The sequence below is a fragment of the Hemiscyllium ocellatum genome, chromosome 43 (assembly GCF_020745735.1).
Source record: "Hemiscyllium ocellatum isolate sHemOce1 chromosome 43, sHemOce1.pat.X.cur, whole genome shotgun sequence".
Taxonomy (NCBI): Eukaryota; Metazoa; Chordata; class Chondrichthyes; order Orectolobiformes; family Hemiscylliidae; genus Hemiscyllium; species Hemiscyllium ocellatum.
Genome location: NC_083443.1, coordinates 17,990,885 through 18,018,751, shown reverse-complemented (window position 1 = coordinate 18,018,751; position 27,867 = coordinate 17,990,885). Strand labels below are relative to the sequence as shown.

General features: G+C 41.5%; 1 protein-coding gene across 1 annotated transcript in view; it reads left to right on the top strand.

The window, feature by feature from the left end:
- LOC132834996 (stromal cell-derived factor 1-like) overlaps positions 1-27,396 on the top strand; it is a 33,607-nt gene extending 6,211 nt beyond the window's left edge. Inside the window, exons 2-4 of the mRNA XM_060854216.1 lie at positions 927-1,044; positions 19,411-19,488; positions 25,073-27,396. Coding sequence (XP_060710199.1) covers positions 927-1,044; positions 19,411-19,488; positions 25,073-25,088 — 212 coding nt within the window. The 3' untranslated portion in view covers positions 25,089-27,396. The remainder of the gene's footprint in view (positions 1-926; positions 1,045-19,410; positions 19,489-25,072) is intronic.
- Positions 27,397-27,867: the final 471 nt, after the last annotated feature.

Here is a 27,867-nt window from a genome sequence, read left to right as displayed (position 1 = left end):
CAAAAAGCACATGAGAACCTCAGTGATAACTTCATGTGAGAACTCAGTGAAAAGACAGGCTGAACTATGTGGGGAGTGAACTCCTTGTTTTGAAGGTTTGCCGCCTTTTTCTGTATAACAAGAGTTGCTGCACTTCAGTTATTCATAGGTGGTATAATGCTTTGACATAACTTGAGGATGTGAAATGTTTCCCAATTCACAGAAAAGGCGTGTGTGGTATCCAATTCCGAGGAAAGGGAGGGCTGGGTTAAAATAACTCTGCAATCAGTAGATATTCCTTCTTAAAAGCTGTCCTGTATGTTAGATAATATTTTGAAAATACCTCACCATTGTATAGAAAGGAAGCGCTTTCTCATTTTAAAAATAATATCCAACTTACTTTAAAGCTATCATAACAATTATTGAAATGATTCATTACATTTGTTTTTCTTTCATTATTATTAGTGCACAATGTTATATATTTCTTAAAATTATTATGTGTTTCTTTATAATGTCCTCTAAATTCATTCAATAAAATTTCCACATCACAAACTGCTGGTTAAAATCTTCGATTTAGCTTTACATCAAAAAAGGTGGAGCAAATAACATTTTATCACAGTGTTTAATCGCACTATGAATTGAAATAAGTGTTTGAAGTTAACCTTGAGTTCACTGTATATTCTGGACATCAGGAGAGATGTTACTTGTTCTTGATGGAATCAGGCACAATCAAGAAAGTGCTTTTGATATAATGCACTAGTCTGGCCATGAAGAGAGTGCGTTGGTCCTGAAGTGCATATGAGGTTTATAATAGATGGAAGGGGAAGGTATCCACTCCACATCATTTGTACCAGAATTGTAAATGTCATGTTTTAGAACAGCGTTCGTGCCCATTCTTTCACTAGCATTGTCTTTTTCCCTCTCACTCTTGTTTTCTGACTCCCCAGAAAAGCCATCGTCAATAATTAACAGATGCAAGTGCAGAGGAGGCACAACTCGACTGAGCCCAAACAGCATTCAGAAACTGATGATTCTGCCGATTCCAAACTGCCCCCTGCAAATCATGTGAGTTCTTCAGATCTGGTATTTTACATTTACATCCATCTTGATTGCAGCTCTCTTTAAGTAAAAGATGTTCTCAATGTTCTGTTTTGTCATGACTCTTCCTGCTCCTGGCTGGTTTGATAGTGTGCTGTCTGGAGGTAACATCTCCTGCCCTCAGCCATCCCGATGTGGGGAGATGAGAGTATATTGGTGATGGCTCTGGGGCCATCACGCCAGCTAGTAGCATTTGAACTTAGTGAACTACATCTGTTCAGAGTCATAGAGATGTACAGTGCCAAAACAAACCCTTTGGTCCAATTTGTCCACACCGACCAGATATCCTACATTAATCACATCCCATTTGCCAGCATTTGGCCCATATCCCTCTAAACCCTTCCTATTCATATACCCATCCAGATGCCTTTTAAATGTAGTTGTACCAGCCTCCACTACTTCCTCTGGCAACTCATTCCAGACACGCACCACCCTCTGTGTGAAAAAGCTACCCCTCAGGTTCTTTTTAAATCTTTCCCGTCTCACCTTAAACCTATACTCTCTAATTGTGGACTACCCCATCCTGGGGAAAAGACCTTGTCTATTTCTTCTATCCATGCCCCTCATGATTTTATGAACCTCCTCGGCCTCTGACATTCCAGGGAAAATAGCCCCAGCCTATTCAGTCTCTCCCTATCACTCAAACCCTCCAACTCTGGCAATGTCCTTGTAAACCTTTTCTGAACTCTTTCAAATTTAACATTGAGGGGTCTTGTGCAGAAGTGGTGATGTTCACACCTCTGGGTCATGAACCCTGGCTTCAAGACCCAGAGATATGTCAGAACAAATTGAACAGATTGATTGAAAATGTCAAAATCTGGAATTGAAATTCAATCTCTGTAATATGACCATGAAATTATAAAACACTACCTGATTCACTAATGAATTTTAAGGAAAGGAAATCTTCTATTTGTATCTGATCTGGTCTACATGTAACTCCAGGCTCACAGCAATGCAGTTGACTGATCATAAGTGACCTCTGAAAAGGCTTCGTAAGCCAACACTGCTTAAATTGTTTAAGTTAAGGACAACAAACACTGGCCTGATCACCGGTCCTCACATACAGTCAAAAAGTCAAACAAAGGCTGATATTACCTGCAGAGTTTGTTGGATAATGGTCACCTCCAGGATGCCCGGTTGCCATACTCAGTCAAAAATCACACGACACCAGGTCATAGTCCAATAAGGTTGTTTGTAACCACAATCTTTCAGAGCCTCTGCTCCTTCTTCAGGCAGCTAGTGAGGGAAAGTTTCCACTGCCATCTACAAAAGAGATTTGAATAAGTACATGAATAGGCAAGGTTTGGTGGGATATGGGCCGAACGCAGGCAGGTGGGAACATGTCGGCGTGGACTAGTTGGACCTGTTTGTTCCATGTTGTTTGACTCTATGTGCCTGAGACTCAGTCACGAGGAAGATCTGAATTGTTTGGAGATATTGAGATGAACAGATCACTGGTTTGCTCTGAGCTAGTTTCTCTTATTTAAAGTCTCTGTGGGCTCCACGCCACCAGGCAAGAGCATCCAGCCAGGGCTCAGCCAGAACCCACTGCTTCTGAGAATGTACATTTGCTGATGTCAGGGGTATTACAATGCCATTCTCATCTTACCTTTATTGATAATTACTGACTGCTCAGGTAAATTATAGTCAGAGAAACATATTGGAGCAAATCCATCATAAATTAGCAGGGAAGCAAAGAGACTGGACAGGGTGATGGGTATAAAGTAGGGAGGAGGAGGAGCAGATTAATCTGGTGGTGATTTGCTCATTCACCGAAGAAACCTTCAGAGATCAGTAATTTTTATTATGTACTCTGCTTTTTTTAAAATCCTTAAAAAGTGTTAAGTTTGCCTGAATCCACAGAGCTCTCGAGGAATATTGGCTGTTTCAGCTCTGGCAGCAATCTGAACTTCCCCTGTTCTGCCCTGTGCTAACACTTTATTCTTTATTTGGCGGAACACTGATACTTCTGGGTGCTGGTCACACGCGTGAAGCAGACGGATATGAGGCAGAGAACTACAAACAGGCTGGAAGCCTGCCAGCACTACGATAGTTTGTGTACAAGACAGAGTGTCGATCATGAAAGAAAACGTTTAACACTGGGAAGTTTTTAGTACAAGTGGTTAATAACTTTGTGTCAAAATCTCCTTCAGGCTCGGCGCCATTCCTGTGACTGGCAGATGATTAGAGTGAATGCTGCTGCTGCCATGAAATGCGATGGGAGAGAAGCTGACAAATCCAAATCCCTGCTTCCTCAGTCCTAACTCCTACCTCTTGTCAGGAAATGTCTTGATTTCATAAAGTCAGAGTCATGCTGCACAGAAACAGACTCTTTCATCTAACCAGTCCATGCCAACCATAATCCCAAACTAGTCCCATCTGTCTGCCCTTGGCCCATATCCCTCCAAATATTTCCTACTCATGAATTATCCAAATGACCTTTAAATGTAACTGTCCTGCATGCATGATTTCCTCTGGCAGCTCATTCCACACACGAACCACTCGCTGTGTAAAAAAAAATTGCTCCTCATGTCTTTTTAAAAATTTTTCTCCTCTCACCTTAAAACATGTTCCTTAAAATCCCCCACCCAAGGGAAAATTACCTATCATTCACCTTATCTATATCTCCCACGATTTTATAAACCTTTATAAGGTCACCCCTCAACCTCCTGCAAGCCCCAGCCTTTCCAGTCTATTTTTATATCTCAAACCCTCCATTTCCAGCAACATCCTGGTAAATATTTTCAGAACCCTCTCCAGCTTAATAATATCCTTCCCACAACAGGGCGATCAAAACTAGACACAATACTCCAGAAGAGGCCTCACCAACATCTTATACCACCTCAACATTTCATCCTTATTTCCAAATCCCTTTGCACTACCTCACCCTTCCCTATCTATATTCCCTCCTCCAGCCTTTCAAATCGCCTGACATCTTTGCAAATCTAGACCCAGTTTTAAGTGCTCCACCATTAGTGTTTGTTTCCTCATATGTCTGTGTCCCAGATTTCCTTCTTGAACCTTCACTTTGTCTTGACCTCTCTCCTTACAGCTTAAGATGGAGTAGACTGGGATTACATTCATTGGAATTTCTAAGAATAAGGGGGTATCTTACAGAAACACAAAATTATGAAGGGAATAGATAAGGTGGAAGTAGAGAGGATGTTTCCACTGGAGGATGAAACTAAGACAAGAGGACATAGCCTCAAAATTAGGGAGGGGCAGATTTAGGACTGAATTGAGGAGGAACTTCTTCACCCAGAGAGTTATGAGTCTTTGGAATTCCCTGCCCAGTGAAGTAGTTGAGGCTTCCTCAGTAAAGGCTTTCAAAGCTAAGATAGATTATGTTTTTGAACAGTAAAGGAATTAAGGGTTATAGTGAGAGGGCGCGTGAGTGGAGCTGAGGCCATGAAAAGATCAGCCCTGATCTTATCGAATGGTGGAGCAGGCTTGAAGGGTCAGATGGCCTACTTCTGCTCTAGGTTCTGATGTTCTTATATGTTCTTCACTCTAAGGTGCTTCTTAACCCTGCCTGTTTGCCACTTGGGTCATTTGTTTTATTGTCTCTCGTGTGGTTAGTTATCAAATTATGTCTGATAATGGTGAGACACCTGAGATTTTTTAAAAATCACATGAAAGGTTCTATACAAATGCATATTGTTGTTGAATGACACCAAAAGAATTATTAAATGGAGGTGTCTGGAGTGAAAGGAGGGATGGGAACACTGAAAGGGGTCCAGATAATCTCACATTACAACATGTGGAAAGGAAAGTGTGGCCTGAGAGAAGCTGCTGAGAGAGTGAAGCTGTCAGTGATATGAAGAGTATGAGGCATGAAGGCCCACATGGGGAAAGAAAATATGACAGTTAGGCATTGCACCAAGAGGTATTGCAGTAAAGTGCAACAGTTCTCAGTTGATTGTAATCTACAGTTACTAATGAATCATATCTGAAAGAGAAAGTAAATTCCATATTTTATAGTCAAAGGTTATCACTTTCTCTGCATTTCCCAGCTTCAGTGGCTTGGAAAGCATGTACAACAGAGGCAACCAGATCCTTGAAAGACAGCTCAGATATTTCAGAGACGTAAGGAAAACAAGTGATGACAGTCTAATAGATTGCTGGTATTTTGGGGGTTATTCAGATCCTGGCATGTGGAAACCTGACACTATTTAAATCTCTCACTGAGCTGCTCAACAATTCACAAAGACAGAGACCAGGATTCTCTTAACTTTAAACATTTTCAGGCAACGGGGTGATTTGTGGGGTCCCAATCCTGTTTGTGACGGCCATGATCTTGTAGGAGGCGCTGTTGAGCCCAATTTGGGTTAGAGGGCAGCAGGCAGATATGTACCAGGGTTAGAGTTAGGGCCAGTGAGAGGGAGCTCAGGGAGCTGTACAACTGAGGAAGCTGTCTGCACAGGTAGGTGACAGCAGGCAGTGGAAGGATTCAGCAAATGGTCAATATGAAGAATCAGAACTTGCAGGGACATTAATCTGAAGGTGAAGCACCTCCAGAAGAACAGATCTATGGGCAGATGGGCTGTAATCAATACATAGGGTCCCTTAGTCATGGAGATCATAGAATTCCTACAGTGTGGAAGCAAGCCATTTGGCCCATTGAGTTCACACTGACCCTCTGAAGAATATCCCACTCATCCCCATAACCCTGCATTTTCCACAGTTAATTCACCTGGTCTCCACCTTCTTGGACACTATGGGCAACTTAGCCTGGCCAACCCACCTTACCTGCACATCTTTGGACAGTGGGAGGAAACCCACATAGATGCGGGGAGTATGTGCAAACTCCACACAGACAGTTGCCTGAGGTTGGAATCGGACGTTGGTCCCTCACACGATGAGGCAGCAGCGCTAACCACTGAGCTACTGTGCATGTACCCAGATGCATATAAATCCAGTCTTTGTACCAGCCTTTTAGGTATGAAATGAGGCTTCAAACAGAGCAATAACTTGAGGGTTCTCAAGTAAAAAAATAGCTTGGCAGATCCCAGAAGACCTGGCACAGACTTCTGAGATGCTGTACTGATGAGAGACCAATAGATGGAATGGAATCCCTTTTCTGCTGATGAAATCAGCTGTGTAATGATGGGCTACTCTCAACGTGAGGTATGTGCAGTTTGCAACACTGTGAACCCCAAACTAAAATGGCTGGAGAAACTCAGCAGGCCCAGCAGCCTGTGTGGGGAAGAAAGCAGAGGTAATGTTTAGAGGGTCTTCATCAGAACTGCCAGCAGCTCAGAAACACTGGCAATAATGCTGAAGGTTGGGGGTAGGGTAAAGAGGAGGTGAGTGAATAGATGGAGATAGATGGCAGAGTGAGAGTCATTGCAAGAGATGAAAGGGGTGGGTAGACTGTAGTGATTGTAATGAGATTGGCCAGGTGGACCTCACTGGATAAGAATTCCACAATTGGGGCTGTTAATCTGGTCCTATCGGGGAGCCCAGGTTGACAGGTAAGGACAGGAGTGTCAGACACTCTGTTCACTTGGAGAACTGGCTCTGAGGAAGTTGGGTCAGTGTCAAGGACTCTCCATGTGTAAGTAAATAAAGGGTGGGTTGCTGATGGGATATCAGCCTCTCCGGAGTTAGTTCACAAATAAGGAGATTATTGATAGTAAGCCAGGACAGGACAAGCTGAATAAATGATAACGAGATATAGGCTTACCATAAACTGTGTAGTCTGTGCTGAAAGCACAGTGGCTTGTCTCCTCCGCTTCCAGTTGTCAGTTGCTGTCCGCTGCAGTGGCTGGTATATTGGGTCCAGGTTGATGTGTTTGTTGATAGAATCTGTGGATGAGTGCCATGCCTCTAGGAATTCCCTGGCTATTCTCTGTTTGGCTTGTCCTATAATAGTAGTGTTGTCCCAGTCGAATTCATGTTGTTTGTCATCTGCGTGTGTGGCTACTAAGGATAGCTGGTCGTGTCATTTCATGGCTAGTTGGTGTTCATGGATGCGGGTTGTTAGCTGTCTTCCTGTTTGTCCCATGTAGTGTTTTGTGCAGTCCTTGCATGGGATTTTGTAAACTACATTGGTTTTGCTTCGGCATTCATGCAGGAATCGGAGTTGTTCATATGTGGCATTTAGGTGGTTGGCACAGGGTGCAAATCCCATGCAAGGACTGCACAAAACACTACATAGGACAAACAGGAAGACAGCTAACAACCCACATCCATGAACACCAACTAGCCATGAAACGACACGACCAGCTATCCTTAGTAGCCACACACGCAGATGACAAACAACATGAATTCGACTGGGACAACACTACTATTATAGGGCAAGCCAAACAGAGAACAGCCAAGGAATTCCTAGAGGCATGGCACTCATCCACAAATTCTATCAACAAACACATCGACCTAGACCCTATATACCAGCCACTGCAGCGGACAGCAACTGACAACCGGAAGCAGCAGAGACAAGCCACTATAAATGCCGGAGTAAACATCACAGAAGCGCTTCACAGGAGGCTCCCAAGCACTGAGGATGTCACCTAGGAAGGGGATGAAACGTTTGCAACACAAACTCCCAGCTCAGTGCACAGAACCACAACAACAAGCACCCGAGCTACAAATCTTCTCCCAAACTCTGTCCCAGTGTGAAAAGTATCTTGGTTGCACTATTGCATTGTAAGCCAATACATTCCAAAGTGAAGCATTGAAGTGCAGAGCTATATTGTAGTTGGTCGAAGATGTGCCACGATGGTATGAAGAGGGTGGTACGTTTCTGATGCTGACCTTTGTGGACTGCAGGTGATTGTTGCCCATGGAGCCTGCTTTGAGAAAATGTTGGGACTGCTGTGTCAGATGGAAACCCCGAGGAGTATTGCAGTGAGTTAGAGTAACTAGGCACCTACTCTGACTTTCATATTGGAAATTGTTACTGTCTATTTTCTGTCTAGTGGGTGGGAGAATGGGAAACTCTGTCAGTGAGGTGAGGTTCGCAACTAATGGCATGCTAATACATTCAGCGAGTCCTATACTGCTCATGAGTGAAATTCTCATCTCATATTACCCATGACAAATTACATTAAGCATATTAATGGAAGAACACCCAAATAGCATGCGTGAACCTTTATGGCAAAATAATTCATTGATGCTTTCTAACACCATTGGTCACTCCATCATTTATAGGAATTTGGTCTTGCTACTTAGCACTTGCACCACACTGATGTTTGTTCAGTGGATTCTAAAGAACATTTCACAGTCTGAAGTAAATACCCAATGATGGACATTCAGGACCCTTCAATAGGCCCAGACAAAATAAAACATACTTTAGACATCAACATTCAAATATTAGTTAATGATAAGCCTTGAGATTAAGTTTTGCGTTTATGTTTAGGTTTGCAGATTAGGCCACAGAGCCATGAACTGATGTCTCAGACCATTGCCTTGATAACCCCAAGGCATAGACATGCAAATTAGGCGTTTCATAACACAGACTTGCTACGGATCAGGCACTTGCCAAATAACAATCCTTCACTGTCAACTTTTTGACATCGTTGGACCGTGAATAAGTAATAGGCCTCATGTGGAAAATTATCCCATATTATTGATGCAACATGTCGCATATTTCTATTGGAGCGTCAATAGTCTTTGTTTTGATGACGAGATGGAAAGGGGAGGAAGACTCTTGGAAAGCAGCAATGTGTTAAAATGCGTTCAGAAGAAAGGACCTGCATCCTACCACATCCTGAGACTTCGTCCCAAAATTTGGAACATGTTAACTCTTGACATGTCGTGTTAGTTCAATGTGTTGTAAAAAAAGTTAATTACTATTTTAAGGAGAGGTAAATAGGCATGTGGTTTCACTTCTGTGAAGGTAATGTTTTAAAGAGGTCAGAAAGTCATTTGGAAAGCGAACTAAAGTAATTGGACTGAATCCTGTAAGACCGCAAATGCAAGAAATTTGTGAGAATTGTATGGAAGGTCAAGTGAAGTCTGACATGACATTGGAAGCAGCAAATTATATTTTCAACAGATTTCCAGATGTCAAGGTGAGATTCACACTTGTGAATAATGAGATGTCTATTAATAAAGATTATCACTCATCAGCATCCTCAGTAATACTGAAGGTTGCTATCCCATCGTGTGATGATTGTTATGTCGGGTGTTCCTAATTTCAATCAATCAGAGCGGATATCTGGTAACTCCAGCCCACCGCTTGCTCTAACTCACTACCCAGTATCTTGGAAGTTGCCTGATGTCTATATCCTCAAGAAGACTCATGTTCCTGCTGCGTCTGGATGCCGTACAGGAACAAGGGCTATTCTCTGCAACCATGGCTGATGAATCCATTGTGTAACCCTCTGGCTAAGGTCAAACGTCAGGACCATTGTGGCGCAAATGTTTGGACTCTTGAAGACGTCCTGCTGACTGGACAGCTTTGGTGCCTTGCAATACACTCCACACAAGCGTGCCACATAATACCACAAGACATAGGAGCGGTCATTTGGCCAATCAAGTCTGCTTTGCCATTTAATGATGGCTGACAGGTTTCTCAACCCCATTTTCCCACTTTCTTCCAGTAATCTTTGATCCTCTTTGCAATATCTATCTCTGTTTTAAATTTACTCAATGACCTGACCTCCACAGCCTTCTGTGGCACTGAATTCCACAGATTCACAAATCTCTGGATAAGGAGGTTTCTCCTTATCTCCATTCTAGAGGTCTTCCCTTTACTCTTGATCTTAACCTGCTGTGTTCTTCACACCTGGAGTGGGGAATGAGAAGATGTGATGGATACTGAGGGAATGTGAGGATGGGGGGACTCTAAGGAGGAGGAAGAGCAGAAGAAACATCACCTTATGCAAAACAGAATGCAACTGCATTAGGTGTAACAAGCCAGACTGGACCTAAGTGACAGCTGATTGCAGTAGATGTGAGCTGGGTCCAGTGAGTAATCATTGACTGTCAGCAATTCATTTGCATTTTGGGATAGAAACACAGCATCTGTTTGTTTGAAATTGGTTTGCTTTGATTTTCTGATAAAAGTGAATGGTGCACATTCTTTGAAGGCTTTCCTGTCAGTGATGGTTCCACAGTGAACAATGATCTGATGCTGGGCTCCAATGGATTCTGGCAAAATACGAACAGCGTTACAGTGGGTTTGTCAGATGGGGAGGGGTTGGGATGGGAACAGGAGAGGTTGGTGATCTGGCCCTTAACTGGCGATTGGGTTGGGAATGTGAAGTTGCAAGTGAAGGAAATGCCAGCTGTGGTGTAAGAGGCACTGGTTTATGGCTGTTGTACCAATACATTGATGCTGAAGGCCAAGTGCAGATGCCAATGCTTACAGATTAGATTACTTACAGTGTGGAAACAGGCCCTTCAGCCCAACAAGTCCACACCGACCTGCCGAAGCGCAACCCACCCAGACCCATCCCCCTACATTTACCCCTTCACCTAACCCTATGGGCAATTTAGCATGGCCAATTCACCTAACCTGCACATTTTTGGACTGTGAGAGGAAACTGGAGCACCTGGAGGAAATCCACGCAGACACGGGGAGAATGTGCAAACTCCACACAGTCAGTCGCCTGAGGTGGGAATTGAACCCGGTTCTCTGGTGCTGAGAGGCAGCAGTGCTAACCACTGTGCCACCGTGTCGCCCACTTGGCTGGGTGCATTACCTCGGTCCAAGATGGTGGTGCCGACAGAGATGATGGTCTATTCCACTTTATCATGATATTGCGTGAATACATCCAGCTATGGGAGAATTAGCTCAGCACTAGATGAGTGGGAAGTCATAGAGGTAGAATTGATAGTTGATGAGGCATATTTTGGATAATAGCATGAGAGACCTCACTAAGCCTCATGAAGAAAGACCCTTTGAGAAACACAGAAGAGTGATACTAAGTCAAGATGTCACAAAAGTCAGCTCATCATTTTCAAGAAGATAGATGTGTTACATCACAGGGTAAACTCTCCTGCTTAATTTAAAAGCAGCAACACAGAAAAGATTTATCCCACGCAGTAATCTGTAAAACCCCGAGTGGCCAAGATCCCGTTAAGAAATAAACTTGTTAATTTTACATTAAAGTATAACAGAGAATAATTTACTCACCACTATTTACAATTTCTTCTTTTAACTTATCTTTTAGCTTCCCTTCTATAACACCAGCCTGATAAAATTCCCAATTAAGGTTTATAAAACTACACTTCTTATCTCAACATCAGGCAGCTTTCGTGCTTCTGTTCAGATATTCCTATGTTTTTTTTCTTCTTAGGAATTTCTGCATCACTGGTTACTGATTGAAATGGTACTTTTAAGAGAGTTATTTTTTAAGCAGTCTGTGTACAAACTGGGATTGGCAGTTCTTCTCTCAACTGTTCAATTTTCTCTGGTCTTATACCTCCCCAAAGCATCGGATTATGTCATTGGCTTTTAAGATTGTCAATATACTCAATTCAAATTGGATTGGAGTTTGATATTTTTCAGAGTATAATTTAAACTGATTGGCCGAATTTGAATTTGTTTTTTCTCCAGGCAACAAGCTAATCAAGTTGTTTGACTAAGTTGTTGTCATCTTATTGAGAACACTTGGTGTTGCATTTGGTAGTTCTACTGCTTTTAACTCTCTTCAAGTACACCCACGTCTTCATAACAGATGACTTAATTTTAGTGCTCATCAGGACACACCTGTAATGTTAACCAAGACCTTATGATGTTGAGCTTTTATGACATGCAGAGCAAGCAGACCAGGGACTGTAATTTGTAGTTCAGCTGGAGGATGAAAATGTTAGGTTTTCAGTTCAGAAGCACAGTTTCACCCTAGCAGAAGAGCACGCTAGTTTACAAAGTCTCTGAGCTGTGACAGCTCATTAGATTACTTACAGTGTGGAAACAGGCCCTTTGGGCCAACAAGTCCACACCGACCCACTACCCACCCATTCCCCTACATTTACCCAACACTACGGGCAATTTAGCATGGCCAATTCATCTGGCCTGCGGGAGAAAACCGGAGCACCCGGAGGAAACCCACGCAGACACGGGGAGAATGTGCAAACTCCACACAGTCAGTCGCCTGAGACAGGAATTGAACCTGAGTCTCTGGCGCTGGGAGGCAGCAATGCTAACCACTGTGCCACCGTGCCACCCACTCATCTAGAGGTTCTCAAACTAACAAAATTCTAAAGTGTTTTCGGCCATCAGAACTGCAAAGGAAACCAAGCCCTTAGAGCCAGAATGAAGTTTCAATCAAAATTGTAATGAGTCAATTTAGTAAGAAATTAGTTATTATAAAAGTGACACTTCACTGGGATTGAGTATCTGTGAAAGATATCATAGGTTTCACTCTGCGATTTGTGTTGCCAATATTGCTACCAGCTGAGAGCATAGTAGTGTCCTTGAATCCTTCAGCTTTCTCCACACAATTGCTGGAAGAGAAAGCTTCCAACATTACAACAGAGGCATTGGAGCATTGTATATTGCTCCAATGTGAAAGAAAAAACTAAGAAGGAAGGTGATTTAGACTGGCTGAATTCAATGTCAAGACTGGAATAGAAAGAGTACAAGAGAGAGAAAATGGGTTAAGAAAGAAACAAAATCAGACAAAGAAAATAACTTAACAAATATCTAATTTTGAACTAAATGATCTTTTAAAAAATCTAACAACTTACTACTTGGCAGCATGATAATCCAAACTTTCACTCTGAAATATTTTGTGTTGAGGAGGTTGTTTGAAAGTCAATGTTATGTTATTATTAAAAGGTTATGTTATTATTTTACTTATTGGATTTCTACATTTTGCATGCATAATGTAGTTAGTATGTAAACACCGCAATTTCATGTAAATGTTAATTGCAAAATAGTATTCTTCTGATGCAGTTTGATCAATTAATTCAGCAACTTGTGGTTAACTACCAATTAATGATGAACTACAATAATGTCAGCAATGTACAATCAATTGCAATCCACTGACTATTTCTCCCACCCAACAAATTGTTGATTGATTTGTGCTGTAATAAATGCATTCTGACTCAGAAATATTTGCAGCAAAATATGTGTTTCATTTTAAATGAATTACTTTTAGAAGTGTGGCATTTCTCAGCCTAATCCATAAAAAACAAAGATCATGAAACACAGGAGCAGAAATTAGGCTATTCAGCCCATCGAATCTGCTCGACCCTCCAATTATGGCTGTAAAGTTTCTCAACCCCATTCTCCTGCTTTCAAGAAACTCAAGAAAATGTTTATCTCCTCAATGACCTGGCCTCCTCAGCCTTCTGTGACAATGAATTCCATAGATTCCCCACTCCCTGGCTAAAGAAGTTTCTCCTTATCTCCATTCTAAAAGGTCTTTCTTTTACTCTAAAGGCTATACCCACGGACCCTTATTTCTCTGACCAATGGAAACACCTTCCCAACATCTGCTCTGTCCAGGCTTTTCAATATTCTGTATGTTTCAATTAGATCCTCCCAACTGTCAAATCCATAACTAACTCCATACTATTTCTCAGTTGAGTTTGTTTTAAATATAGCCAAGAATTTTGTCAAAGTCAATTCAAGATGAAAAGCGAAAATGGTCCTTCTACCTTATGTGCAAAAATGAAAACAAAATCTTATTGTACGCTAGTTCACGAATCAGTAAATCTCTTGAATAATCAGCTATTCCAGAGGATGAGGAGATCATGGGTAGATTGACAAGCCACATCCACTGCCAATAACTGGAGGGCAAACATTGTGAGACAGAGATGCAGGAATCTACTACTGAGATGGTCAGCCTGTAGCCAAGTTACCGTAAGTTGTCATTCGGATATCTCAGGCAGCGGCCATGGGACTGTGTTCAATTTCCAGGTTTGTTCCGTAAGGACTTTGTGGTTCTATTCCACCAGCCTCCGAGTACAAGATCAGCTATGACTGGGACATCTGGAAATACTTACTCTATCCTACCTCCCAGATGGTTGGCACTGTGAACACCTTTGTTTAGCTAAATGTCTGAGTGGATTGTTTATTTGGGTTGATGAGGAGGGTGTTGATTTTCCTGCTTATTTAGTGTCGTGGATGGATGCCAAATTGGAATGCTCCTCACTTCTGTTCTGAGCCCATTTGAGAATGTTAGGTATTTATTTATTTATAATTCACTTAATTCTGTTGCTGTATGGTAAGCTTCTGTAGGGTCAGGAATAAAGCTTAGAAATCAATGTATGACATTAAAAACACCCAAATTTATTTATATTTATATCAATTAAATTCCATTTCTGTAGCAATCAGAACTGTCAATATAGATAGATATAAAAATCATATATCATAGATATAGAATTCTGCATAAAATTTCAAAATATCTGAGAGAGATTAAATATTTAAAATCAAAGTAAATTCCATTGTAGAATCATAGAATCATAGAGCACGGAAATAGACCCTTTGGCCCAACCAGTGCTTGCTGAACATAATCCCAAATTAAACTAGTCCCACTTGCCTGCGTTTAGCCCATATCCCTCCAAACCTTTCCTATTTATGTACCTGTCCAAATGTTAGTATAAATGGTATGTGGATAAAACCATAATTAAGTTGCTAAGTCCCACTGTGCTGGACTGTTTATACTGCAAAATCTCAAGTATTGGATAAGTCAAAACCAGGTGCAGACCATGCTCCCTCTGATTGAATCAGTGGACCCTGGGGCTCATTGCTTCCGCTAATGCCTACAGTACAGCAGTGACTATACATCAACAACACATTTACATATCTGAATGGCTGTAAAGCACTTTGGGTTGTCATGAGGTTGGTTCTGAAATGCTGTGTACAAAAGGACAAAGGCAACATACTGCAAGATGCTGTAAATCGGAAACTTACATAGAGAATGGTGAAGAAACTCAGCAGGTCTGGCACCTGTGGAGAGGGAAATACTGGTATGACTCCTTTTCAAAACTCCTGGAGTTCTTGGAAAACTCTTCTGCGCTCTCTGCAGTGCATTCATATATTTCCTTAAAGTGTGGCCATTTCCACTAAAAATTGAACTGTAATGCTCAAGCTCACTTCACATTAGTTAAAACAAAAGTCCCAACTGGGAAAACAAATAGAATATTATCATGTATTGTGAGGAGAGTGGAGTACAAAAGTAGATAGCTATTACTTAAATTATACAGGGCACTGATGAGATTACATCAGAAGCATTATGCCCAGTACTGGTTCTCCCTATTTAAGGAAGAATGTTAATGTATTGGAAGCAGTTCAGAGAAAGTTTACAAGACGTGTACGTGGAATGGGTGAGTTGCCTTATGATGAAAGATTTAGCAGGCTGGGCATGTATCTAGTGGAGTTTGTTGGAGGTTGATTGAAGATTGAAAACAAACTTGATTGCAACAAAACCCTGAGCGGGTCTTAGCAGGGTCTTTGCGAAAAGGAAGTTTATTTTTGTGGAAAAATCTGGAACTAAGGGATCACTGTTTCAAAATAATGGATCAGCCATTTAGGAGAGACATTAGGGCAATTGGTTTTCTCAGAGAGTCGTACATCTTGGGAATTCTTAAAGATGATGGGAGCAGAGTCTTTGAATATTGCTAAAGCAGAGGTAAATAGATTTCTAATAAGTGGACCAGACCAAACCCCCTCAAAACATATTCAAGAGATAGGATAGATCCTAACTTTTTCTTATTTTAAAGATAAGTGCTAGGCTTTGCATTCCAGATGCAAATTACTGGGGTTAAAGCACATTTTCTTTGCGCACTATAATTAAAATACAACAAATGAAAAAAAGCAATTGAAATACCTTAAACCTGTTGGAAATCTTAGCAAAATATTAGATTATTTAACAATGAAACAGTAACTGTTCCAATATATTAAAGTTCCCACAAACACACCTTGGACAATGGCAAATTCAGGAAAATAGATTGTCTCACAGGCAATTCTCTCCTCCAGGAGGAAAACATCAAGAGAAAACTCAGCGAGAGAGTAGCGGGGAGAGATGTATTGCAGCTTCCAAACTTAGCTTGAAGACCCAGCAATAACTATTACTGAAAACTAAAACTCCTGGTTCTGTGGGAGCTTGACCCATCCATTTGGGTTACTTCTATTATTCCAACCATTAAAAAAAAACAAAGGCCTCACAAATGGTTTCGTCTAGTGGCTGAGTAGACTGCTGCATGCCTCTGCTTTAAAACCTCCCTCCAAACAAAAATACACCTCTTAAAACCACTGCAACATTTCGTAACAAGTGGGTGAAAGGATAACAACAGAAAGTCGGAATGTGAAGGCATCAGATCAGCCATGATCTTAGAGAAAGGCAGACTAGGCTTAAGCTAAATCCCCAAAGTAGACTATGGACCTAGTTCTGGGCAGTGGAACCAGTGTAGATTTAGTGTAGCTTTGTTGGGAGAGACTTGATGGCATGAAGGGTCTCCTCTGTACTGTACCATTCTACGATACTAGATGTCGCATCTAACACATTTTCACCATCCAATTCCCTCTTAACTGAAGCATTTCCAAATCTTTCATTTTGAAAATTATCAACTGTTTTATTATTGAAAGGCAGGTTGTTGGTGATTACACACTGAGCCAAGGCAAAGTGCCATGATTTTTATTGTAGGAAAGCCAAGACTGGTCCTAAATCTTTCTCTGTCAGAATGAGAAATGTACCAATCCTGTTGGCACTGATCTGATCCAAATACTAGTCAATTAGACAGCCTAGTTAACTAACACTCTGAGTAAAGACATACAGGAGATTATCATTGTTGGAAACAATTGGTAAGATTAATGTTCAACCAAGAATCTTGGAAAAGATGACGAAATGAGTTTCTTAGTATTCAGTCTTGGGAAGTGAGTATTACTAACTAGGCTCATATTGCTGCCCTCAAGAAAGTGTTGGTGAGGCTCTGTCTAAAATTGGCATGACCCGTGTGGTGTAGAGACTCCCACAGTGCTGTCATAGGAATTCTAGGTTTTTGACTGATTGACACTGAGGGACATGGATAGACTTACAAAACCCAGACACTCTCTGCAACAATAGAAGCCTCTCATTCACCCACCAACACAACATAGGCCCCTCACCCTTCTCCCAACAATGCCACACCCTTTCTCTACTTCAAACCTCCCACAAAAACTCAGCCCCACTCCCCAAAATTGTTCATCCCATATCCCCCACCCCAACCTCTGGCCCCAGCAATGTTAAATCATCTTCTCAATTCTAGAGGTGGTAAGTATTGTCTGGGAGTTAGGGCCAACATTGTTTGGAAGCAGGAGGTGGAGAGTGAATATTGTCAGGAGGGCAGTGAGCTAGGCTGGGATTTCTTTCACTAACTTCCCAGTCAGAATGGTGAGTGGCTTGGAGTGGAACTTGTAGATGGTGTGGCTCCCATGTATCTGCTGCCCTCATCCTTCTAGATGGCATGGTCAGGAGTTTAGAAATTGCTTTTGAAGGAGGCTTTGTGATTGACGTAGTTAATGATATCAGCAAAAGAATTTAAGCCCAGAAATCAAAATGGTAAATTACCCTAAAATTCGGCTCAAAAGCTATTATTCAAAACATGCACCACATGACTTTGGCGAGGGAATTAAAGCAACATCTCGAAATTTGCAGATGACAGGAAGCTGGGAGGAAGGGTGAGCTGTGAGGAAGATGCAGAAATGACAAGTGTGACCTGGACAGGCCTAGTATAGGAAGGTGTGAATAATTCCACTTGAGGTGTTATTGTGCCTCAGGACCCTGAGCTATCTTGATGAGTGTAGATGCTTACATCTAATGTTACTGTGCCTGTCTCCCCTATGACATTGGGATGAAAGAACCATTTCTACCCAGGCCTGGGCTGTTGTCCTACACTTGAATTGTTTTCTCCACCTGGAGTTACTCCAACCTTTTCTAAAGCCTCTTCGAGATATTGCTTTAATTCCCTTGCCAAAGTCATGTGGTGCACGTTTTGAATAATAGCTTTTGAGCCAAATTTTAGGGTAATTTACCATTTTGATTTCTGGGCTTAAATTCTTTTGCTGATATCATTAACTACGTCAATCACAAAGCCTCCTTCAAAAGCAATTTCTAAACTCCTGACCATGCCATCTAGAAGGATGAGGGCAGCAGATACATGGAAGCCACACCATCTACAAGTTCCACTCCAAGCCACTCACCATTCTGACTGGGAAGTTAGTGAAAGAAATCCCAGTCTAGCTCACTGCCCTCCTGACAATATTCACTCCCCACCTCCTGCTTCCAAACAATGTTGACCCTAACTCCCAGACAATACTTACCACCTCTAGAATTGAGAAGATGATTTAACATTGCTGGGGCCAGAGGTTGGGGTGGGGGAATATGGGATGAACAATTTTGGGGAGTGGGGCTGAGTTTTTGTGGGAGGTTTGAAGTAGAGAAAGGGTGTGGCATTGTTGGGAGAAGGGTGAGGGGCCTATGTTGTGTTGGTGGGTGAACGAGAGGCTTCTATTGTTGCAGAGTGTGTCTGGGTTTTGTAAGTTAGTGAGGATGTGAACATTCAGGGGTGAGGGATTGAGAATCACCATGGGGGACTTTGTCCATAAAAATGTAATTGGTCAGTTGAAGTTGCAGTCAGTGGTGTACGTTCCAATTGCACTGCTGACTGCAAGATGTGTCCACTAGTAAATGAAAATAAAGGACAGCCCTTTTAAAAAAAATGAAGGACCTTCAGTTGTTGTGAATCAGAAACAAAAATAGAAATTGCTGGGAAAGCTCAGTGGGTCTGGCAGCATCTGCAGAGAGAAATCAGAGATAATATTTCAGATTGCGTGATCCTTCCTCAGAACTACTTGGCAGTCCTTCACTTGTCCTGCCCTTGCATGTTTCTATGTTTGCTATCTCTTTGGGAGTGTCAGGTACAGGTTGATTATACTGGGACCGTGACCAGTAGGAAATTAGATCTGCAGCCTGCAGACTCCTATCCACAATGTTTTGCGGAAGTTACAAAATGAAACGCAATGTTTTCAGTTCATAGCAAAATGCCATTGCGCTGAATCCAATTCTGTTGACTTCTTGTCAGCCCGGGAATTCCTGAGTATGGAAACAAAACAAAGCTGGCTGGATCTGGGAGTTCCCCTTAGCTCCAACATGTATCCATTGAGACTCCCCCGGCTACTCACTGGGACTCCCCTCCCGTTCTTGGCTCAGCTGGTAAGGTCGAGGGACGGATTTGCTCCCTGCATCTCCCAGCCATGATTCCACTGTGTAGTGGATCAGGTTCAAGGGGCCGAACAGCCTTCACAGCTGCAGAAAGGGAGGTTTGATGTTCTCAGAATGTTCGGGTACCCATGCTGTCTGGTTTATGAGGCTTAGAAATACACCATGGCCATAGATTTATCATTGATTTGTTTTGTTCTGCATTAAATGTGCACTTTCCTCTTTGTTTTGACAGAGCCACTTTGAAGAACAATGGTGATCAGGTCTGCATCCATCCTAAAACAAGATGGCTTCGTTTCAGAAACAAAAACCTGTAAGGATACAAAAACCACGTGATTCTCTTCAAATTATATGCAAATTAATGCCCCTCCTGTTATTGGGAACATTTATATTAAGCATTTTCAAATGGGACATCTATTTATGGTATATTTAAAGTTGTGTATACCTTTAGGGGAAGGTGGGACCTGTACAAGAAGAAGGGCGGGTTGCACCTAAACTGAAGGGGCACCAATATCCTGGGTGGGAGGTTTGCTCGAGCTCTTCGGGAGGGTTTAAACTTAGTTGGTGGGGGGGTGGGAACTAGAGCTACAAATCAGATGATGGAGTAGATAGTGAACAGCCAGACACAGTGTGCAGAGACTCTGAGGAAGGATAGAAAGTTGATAGGACAAAGGTGCAGTCAGGGTTAAATTGTGTCTACTTTAATACAAAGTTAAATATCACACAATACCCTGTGTTATGTGATTTTTAACTTTGTCCACTCCAGTCTAACACCGGCTCCTCCATGTCACATTTTAATGCAAGTAGTATCAGGAATAAAGGTCATGAATTCAGAGGATGGAGCAGTACTTGGAACTGTTGTTGTGGCCATTACAAAGACTTGGATATCACAGGGGCAGGAATGGTTGTTGAATGTTCCAGGGTTTAGATGTTTCAGAAGGAATGGGGGTGAGGGGGTGGAGGTAAAAGAAGTGGGGGAGTGGCATTTCTAATCAGGTATAGGATCACAGCTTCAGAAAGGGAGGTCATCGAGGAGGGTTTGTCTACAGAATCAATATGGGTGGACGTCAGAAACAGGGAAGGAGCAGTCACTTTAGCAGGAGCTTTCTTCAGGCCTTCAGGAGGTTGTTCAGAAAGCACTTGCTGATAGTGCTGGATAGGTTTGTCCCAATGAGGCAATGATGGGATGGTAGGGTGAAGGAACCTTGGGTGACAAGGGATGTGGAACATCTAGTCAAGAGGAAGAAGGAAGCTTACTTAAGGTTGAGGAAGCAAGGTGCAGACAGGGCCATAGAGGGTTACAAAGTAGCCAGGAAGGAATTGAAGAATGGACTTAGGAGAGTCAGAGGGAGGCATGAAAAAGCTTTAGCGGTAGGATTAAGGAAAACCCTAAGGTGTTCTACATTTATGTGAGGGACAAGAGGATGTTCGGAGTAAGAGTAGGACCGATCAGAAATAGTGGAGGGAACTTGTGCCTGGAGTTGGAGGAGATAGGGGAGGTCCTTAAGGAATATTTTCCTTCAGTATTCATTACTGAGAGGGACCTTGACATTTCTGAGGACAGTTTGAAGCAGACTGATATACTAGAACAGAGTTAAAAATCACATAACACCAGGTTATAGTCCAGTAGGTTTAATTGGAAGCACTAGCTTTTGGAGCACTGCTGCTTCATCAGGTGGCGGTTTTGTGTGATTTTTAACTTTGTACACCCCAGTTCAACACCGGCAACACCAAATCATGCTAGAACAGGTTGGTGTTACGAAGGAGGATATGCTTAAAACGTTGAAGAATATAAGGATAGATAAATACTCCGGGCCAGATGGGATGTATCCTAGGTAACTACAGGAAACGAGGGAAGAGATTGCTGCACTTTTGGCAATGATCTTTGCATCTTCATAAGAGGGCATGTCTCATAAAGGTTGAGGGAGCTAGGGCTTTTCTCAGAGCTAGGACAAAGGAGGATGAGAAGTGACTCAATAGAGGTGTACACGATGTTGAGAGGCATTGATAGAGTGGATAGCCAGAAATGTTTTCCCATGGCAGAACTATCTGTCATGAGGGGACATAATTTTAGGGTAATTGGAGGAAGGTTTAGGGGAGTTATCAGAGTTGGGTTACACAGAGAGTGGTGGGTGATTGGAATGCACTGACAACAATTGTAATAGAGTTAGATACATTAGGGATGTTTAAGCGACTCTTAATAGACACATGGAAGTTAGAACAATGAAGGGTATGTAGGTTAGTCTGAACTTAGAGCAGGATAAAAGGTTGGCACAACATCAAGGGGAGAAGGGTCTGTACTGTTCTCTGTGTATCTGGTACATTCCCTGATATCTAGCACAATTACATTGCATTGATTTTGTCACAGGAGTTGAGACTGCAACAACAGCATTTCTGCGACAAGACAGTGGTTTTTGTTTTCATTTAAAGACAGACCGAAATTCTAAATTTATCCTGGCAAATCTCATTTAATCATAAACATTTGAGTCTATCCCTTCGTCCTTTTCAATTTCAATATCATTGTCATGTAGAAATAAATGAACTGGTGAGCATTAACTAGCTGATGGTAATAAGCCCAGCTTCAGTTCAATAGTCACTCTTTAGTTTCCTGATTAGAACCTTTGAACTTATACCCTCTTTTGCACTTTGAGAAGAATTGATCAATTATTCTGGGAGCAGGTCTCCATGTGAAGCCAGGACATAAGTCCGAGAATTCAATGGTTTATGACCTGCCAACTTGTGTTGTCTAGAATTAGCAAAAGAAATAAAAAAATAGAAACGGCAATGGATCATTTGGTCTCTCTAGCAAATGCTGCCTTTCAAATAAATCACAGCCTTAAACTCCATTTTATTGCCTGTCCACCATGGTTCTTGTCTTCATTGTCAATTAGAAATCTGTCAAACTCAGCCTTGAGTATATTCAATGACCCCTCCTCAATCCACTGCCCTCTGCATTACCCGGGAGATCCCTTATTTTGAAAATACTTTAAGAATCCTTCATGAGGTCAACATTCTCAGCATTTGTCCCATTACATCATGGAATCATAGAGTACAGAAGAGACCTTTTGGCCCATCAAGTCTGCCATATGTACTAAGTTCCCTCAGGACCTTAAATATTTCAATAAGATTACTCCTCACTTTTCTCAACTCCAATGAGTTTAGACATCAATCTGCTCAACACTTCCTCATCAGACAACCCCCTTCATCTACTGTCCCTCAACTTTCTTCAATGCTATAATATCCTCTTCAAATAAGGTAACCAAAGCAGCATGCAGTACTTTAGTTTGTGGTCTCACCAATGTCCTCTATAAGTTGTAGCAAGACTTTCCTAACTCTGCATTCCACACCCACCTTTGGAATAAAGCCAACTTAGTCCAATATCATCAAGAGGAATGACTTAGAGATAGAGTCAGAGATATGTACAGCATGGAAACAGATCCTTTGGTTCAACTCATCCATGCCGACCAAATATCCCAACCCAATCTAGTCCCACTTGCCAGCACCCGGCCCATGTCCCTCCAAACCCTTCCTAATCATATATACCCATCCAGATGCCTTTAAAATGTTGCAATTGTACAAGCCTCCACCACTTCCTCTGGCAGCTAATTCCACACACGCACCACTCTGTGTCAAAACGTTGCCCCTAAGGTCTCTTTTATGTCTTTCCCCTCTCACCCTAAACCTATGCCTATACCCCACAGAAAAGACCTATTTACCCTATCCATGCACCTCATGACTTTATAAACCTCTGTAAGGTCACCCCTCAGCCTCCGGTGCTCCAGAGAAAACAGCCTTGCCTATTCAACTTCTCCCTATAGCTCAAATCCTCCAACCCTGGCAATATCCTTGTAAATCTTTTCTGAACCCTTTCAAATTTCACAACATCCTTCCGATATGAAGGAAATCAGAATTGCAATGTTCCAAAAGTGGCTTAACCAATGTCTTGTACTCAATTCTCTCACCAATGAAGAAAAGCATACCAAGTGCCTTCTCCACTATCCTATTTACCTGCGACTCTACTTTTAAGGAGCTATGAATTTCCACTCCAAGATCTCTTTGTTCAGCAATACTCCCTCGGACCTTACCATTAAGTGTACAGGCCCTGCTCTGATTCGCTTTCCCAAAATGCAGCACCTCACATTTATCTAAATTAAACTCCATCTGCCACTCCTCAGTCCATTGGTTCATCTGAGGTAACCTTCTTCGTTGTCCACTACACCTCCAATTTTTGTGTCACTGCAAACTTACTAACTATACCTCTTATGCTCAAATCCAAATCATTTATTTAAATGACGACAAGTAGTGGACCCAGCACCGATCCTTGTGGCACTCCACTGGTCAGAAAAACAATCAGTCTGCAAAACAACCCTCCACCACCACCCTCTGTCTTCTACCTTTGAGACAAATGGCTAGTACTGCCTGTATTTTATGAAATCTAACCTTGTAAATCAGTCTTCCATGGGGAAACTTGTCGAACGACTTGAAGACAATAAGCAATAATATTGTATCTTCGGATATGAGGAAATCTGAAGCTTGTGTTTGGGGTATGGAATCAGTTCATTGTTCAAATTATGATTTGGAGGAGCTGGTGTTGGACTGGGGTGTCCAAAGTTAAAAATCACACAACACCAGGTTATAGTCCAACAGCTTTAATTGGAAGCACACTAGCTTTTGGAGCGTCGCTCCTTCATCAGGTGATAGTGGTGGCATTGAGCCCTCCATTGCCACCTGATGAAGGAGCAACACTCCAAAAGCTAGTGTTCTTCCAATTAAACCTGTTGGACTATAATCTGGTGTTGTGTGATTCTTAACTTTGTTCAAATTAGTACTTGATGGGGCCCTCCCACCGGTCCAAGAAAACACTTCACTGTGTGAGAGAAAATAACTGAAAGATTTGACCTTTTGCCGTGACGTTTTGGTCCTTGGGAAGCTGTCTGTATTATTCTTTCTGTCAGTTTCTGGTGAGACTGACCACTGGATTTTCCACTGGAATTAACATTCAGTCTGCCTGCCCAAACATGGTTGGACAAATTGAAATGATCTACAAATGGGAAAAATGCATTGTAAAATACACCTACATTTCCTTAAACACTCAGTTTGGTCTTCACGGTCAGCTTTGCTGTGGCAATGGAGGGAGAAGTTCAAAATTAACAGCAACCTGATTAAGTTTCTCCATTGACCGGGAATCATGGAGTCATACGGCACAGAAACTGACCCTTCAGTCCAACCAGTCCATGCCAACCATAATCCCATACTAAACTAGTCCCACTTGCCTGCTCCTGGCCCATATCCCTCCAAACCTTTCCTACTCATGTACTTATCCAAATGTCTTTTAAACGTTGTAATTGTGCCCCCATCCACTACTTCCTCAGGAAGCTCATTCCACACAAGAACCACCCTCTGTGTAAAAGATTTACCGCTCATACTTTTAAAAATTTCTCTCTCCTCTCACCTTAAAAATGTGTCCTCTGGTCTTGAAATCTCCCATCCTAGGGAAAAGCCACCTACCATCAACTCACCTAATGATTTTGTCAAACTTTATAAAGGTCACCTCTCAACCTCCAGCATTCCAGTGACAAAATGCTGGGGGAGGTCAGGAACAGAGTGCGCTCCTGGTGTCAGGTTTTCGGTATTGCAGGCTTCTGAAGACGCCAGCATGCTAGGAATGTAATCCAATTCTGCCAAAGGGCTCAGGGGTTACTGCCTTGGTATACGTGCCATGCTTTAAGATAAATATACCCAGAGTGCCACAGTTTAAATTCCATTGCTTGAAGAAAACTGATTTAGCACATGATCAAAACTAAAGGGAATTAAAATTCATGCAGCTTGAGATGTTTCAGTTCCATTAAGTTTTGATGCTAGGATAGTTGCTAATGACAGCATCCATTATTTTGCAGGAAATCCATGATGTAAAGGCTACGAAGATGCGACGATCCTCAGTGCTGATGCAACTATAGAAAAATGAGGCATCCTTATGTATTCTATGCAGACTACCATCATGCACAGTATATTACCCAGTAACAAGCTGTTGAATGTAAACCCTTACTATATGATTTACAAGCTGAATATCTATATCGAAATACATTGAGATCCGTGTCTTCAGCTTTTCTGTGACGACCACTTTATTAGCCATTCGTCTACATACGTCACGCCAATTTTAAGTTTTAAAACTTAAAAAGAAACTAAAAGAGCAGAGCACTTGCATCACAGTTAAAGAGAGTGCTTCAATCCAGTCATTTTGTTGACCTGAAAAGTTGCATTTTGACGCTGCAACTTGCTGGCTTCGCCTCGTGATATACGTGAATCTGGCGATACAACAGCTTCTTTAAAATAAGTGAGCTTTGAACACGGTCAACTTCACATAATCTCAAAGATGAAGTTACTGCAGAACAAGCCAAGAGCATTTGGAACTCCCTCCAACTCAGTTGTGAGTTCAGTGGGAGTTGAATGGTAATGGCTGCTTCCCCTGAGAATCTGTTGGTCTCCCACTAAGATCTTAGCTGGCACCGGACTGGTGGGATTTAAGTTTAATCCACAAATTACGCGGGCACACTTGAGTTTTTGCAGAATCCTCCACTCCCATTAATACCAAAGAGTTTGCAGGAATTGCAAAGTTTTGGAGTGGTGAGTTAGAACAAGGTATGCAATTTAAATGCCACAGCAGTGAAGAGTTCTCACTCACTGCAAGACAGATACATCATTCCACATCAAGGCCTTGGCGCCAAGGGGGAAATGATGCATCCATCCCAGTGGACAGGGTAAGGAAACCTAACAGGAAAAATAAACATAGTAGCAGTCAATGGTGGACCCACAAAACATTAATAACAGTCAGAATGTTTAGGTAAGAAGGTAATCTCTTGGCGTTTTGGTCTGCTTCTCGCAAAATATAAACACATGTTGATCACGCCAAAAAAAAAAAATATTTTCCCATTAAGCGTGAATACATGTAAAACAACAATCAAGCTTTAATCCTTTCAATTTGTAAACTTTATAGATTATACAGAGAGGAATGCAAAGTGTTCATTTGGATCAGTTGTAAGTAGACTTACCTCCAAATCAAAAAATTATGTCCTGGACCAGGAAGTGACCCAAAAACCAAGACTGACACCACAGTGCTGTACTGAGGTGAGCTGTTGATCTCAATCCCCTACTCGTACAGATGTTGAACAACCCTGTAACAATAATCAAAGAAGATCAGATGTTAAAACCCTGGCCCACAACAGGTTAATCAATCATCTACCTCACAGCAGTTTAAAGGATCTGGCTGTGCGCAAAATGTGTTTGCGATGATATTGACCATGTTTCAAATTATTGTGTGCAAGATGCTCGGTGACACTTAAAGCTGTGACAAGATGATTTTTGTAATTCTGGAGGACCAGTCCAGTGCAAAATGTTTGAGTGAAGAATCCCAAAATGTAAAGGGATTTTTTTCATCGGAATAATATGCATGGGAAAGCATTTAAATCAGTTGGAATACATTCAAAAATACATTAATATCACGTAATTTGAAGCTATTGACAATAGCATATATACTGCAATTATTGTTGATATAGATTTCATTATGTTAAACAGTATCAAGATCTGGGGTGGGAAGGACAAGTCAGATTTATTTAGAGAGATTTGAAACAGGGTGGTCTGAATAAAAACTGGATTATTTTCAGAAATTAATCTATAATACCCCAGGGAACAAGTATATTCTACAAGTCGGTCAATATAACCATAACTCTGCACAATGGAACTGATTTCTTCTTCTTACATAATGATCTGTACCAACTATTGATTTTGTCCTTGAATATTCTACATTGTTTTCTAAATATTTCACAAGTACGGTAACAAGCCGTAATTGGGAATTCTGATGCCTTTCTGTCTGACTGCATTCTTGAGTCAGGTTCGCTCATTGTAACACAATACAATGCTACTTTTATAGGGTTCCTTCTAATTCTTTCTAAATTTACAAAACCTTTGTGCTGATTCCCAGGAGTTCAGCTTGTTTTGTTTCTGGCCTCTGTCTAGTTTCCTGCCCCGAATCTCTGACTGCTGCCAAGGAAAGTGAAGAATTTGTGCAAATTATAAGTTGCTTCCAGAAAGGTTTATCCAGATATTCTCTTCTCTGGAGTTCCCAAAAATGTGGAAAAAAAATATGGTTTACCCCAGAAACGCTTTCTGTCCAAACTCTGCTTTTGAATAACAGTTATATAAAATAAAAGCATTTTGAACTTAATTTTTGCCTATTCATTGAGTGTGTTAATTGTTGTAAGGTAGAAATTACTGTTGGAAACATTGTCATTAAATTTGACTCTGTTATTTTGTCAAAGGCTTTAGTTTATTTAAAATAGACCTATAATGCCTACATTAAGACAAAACAGTTTCTTATGGTTTGTTTTTAATGATAAAACAACTAACTTCTATCAAAGTAGTTTTTGAGTGGGAGGAATAAAGAAGAGAGGATTGTCTTGTGGTTCATTGCACAGCATCTCTACTTTGAGTCAGAAGTTTGGGAAAAGACCCCATTTCCATCATCTTTAAATAATGTAACTGAGAATGTACTTTTACCAGTAATTCTCTGAATTATGAAAGTCTTTAAATGCTGTTTGTACAACTTCTCAGGCAGGTTTAAGTGATTTAAAAACACTGGGTACGAGCATATGTTCTTTAACGAGGCTATGCATTTTCAAAAGCATATATTTTTGAC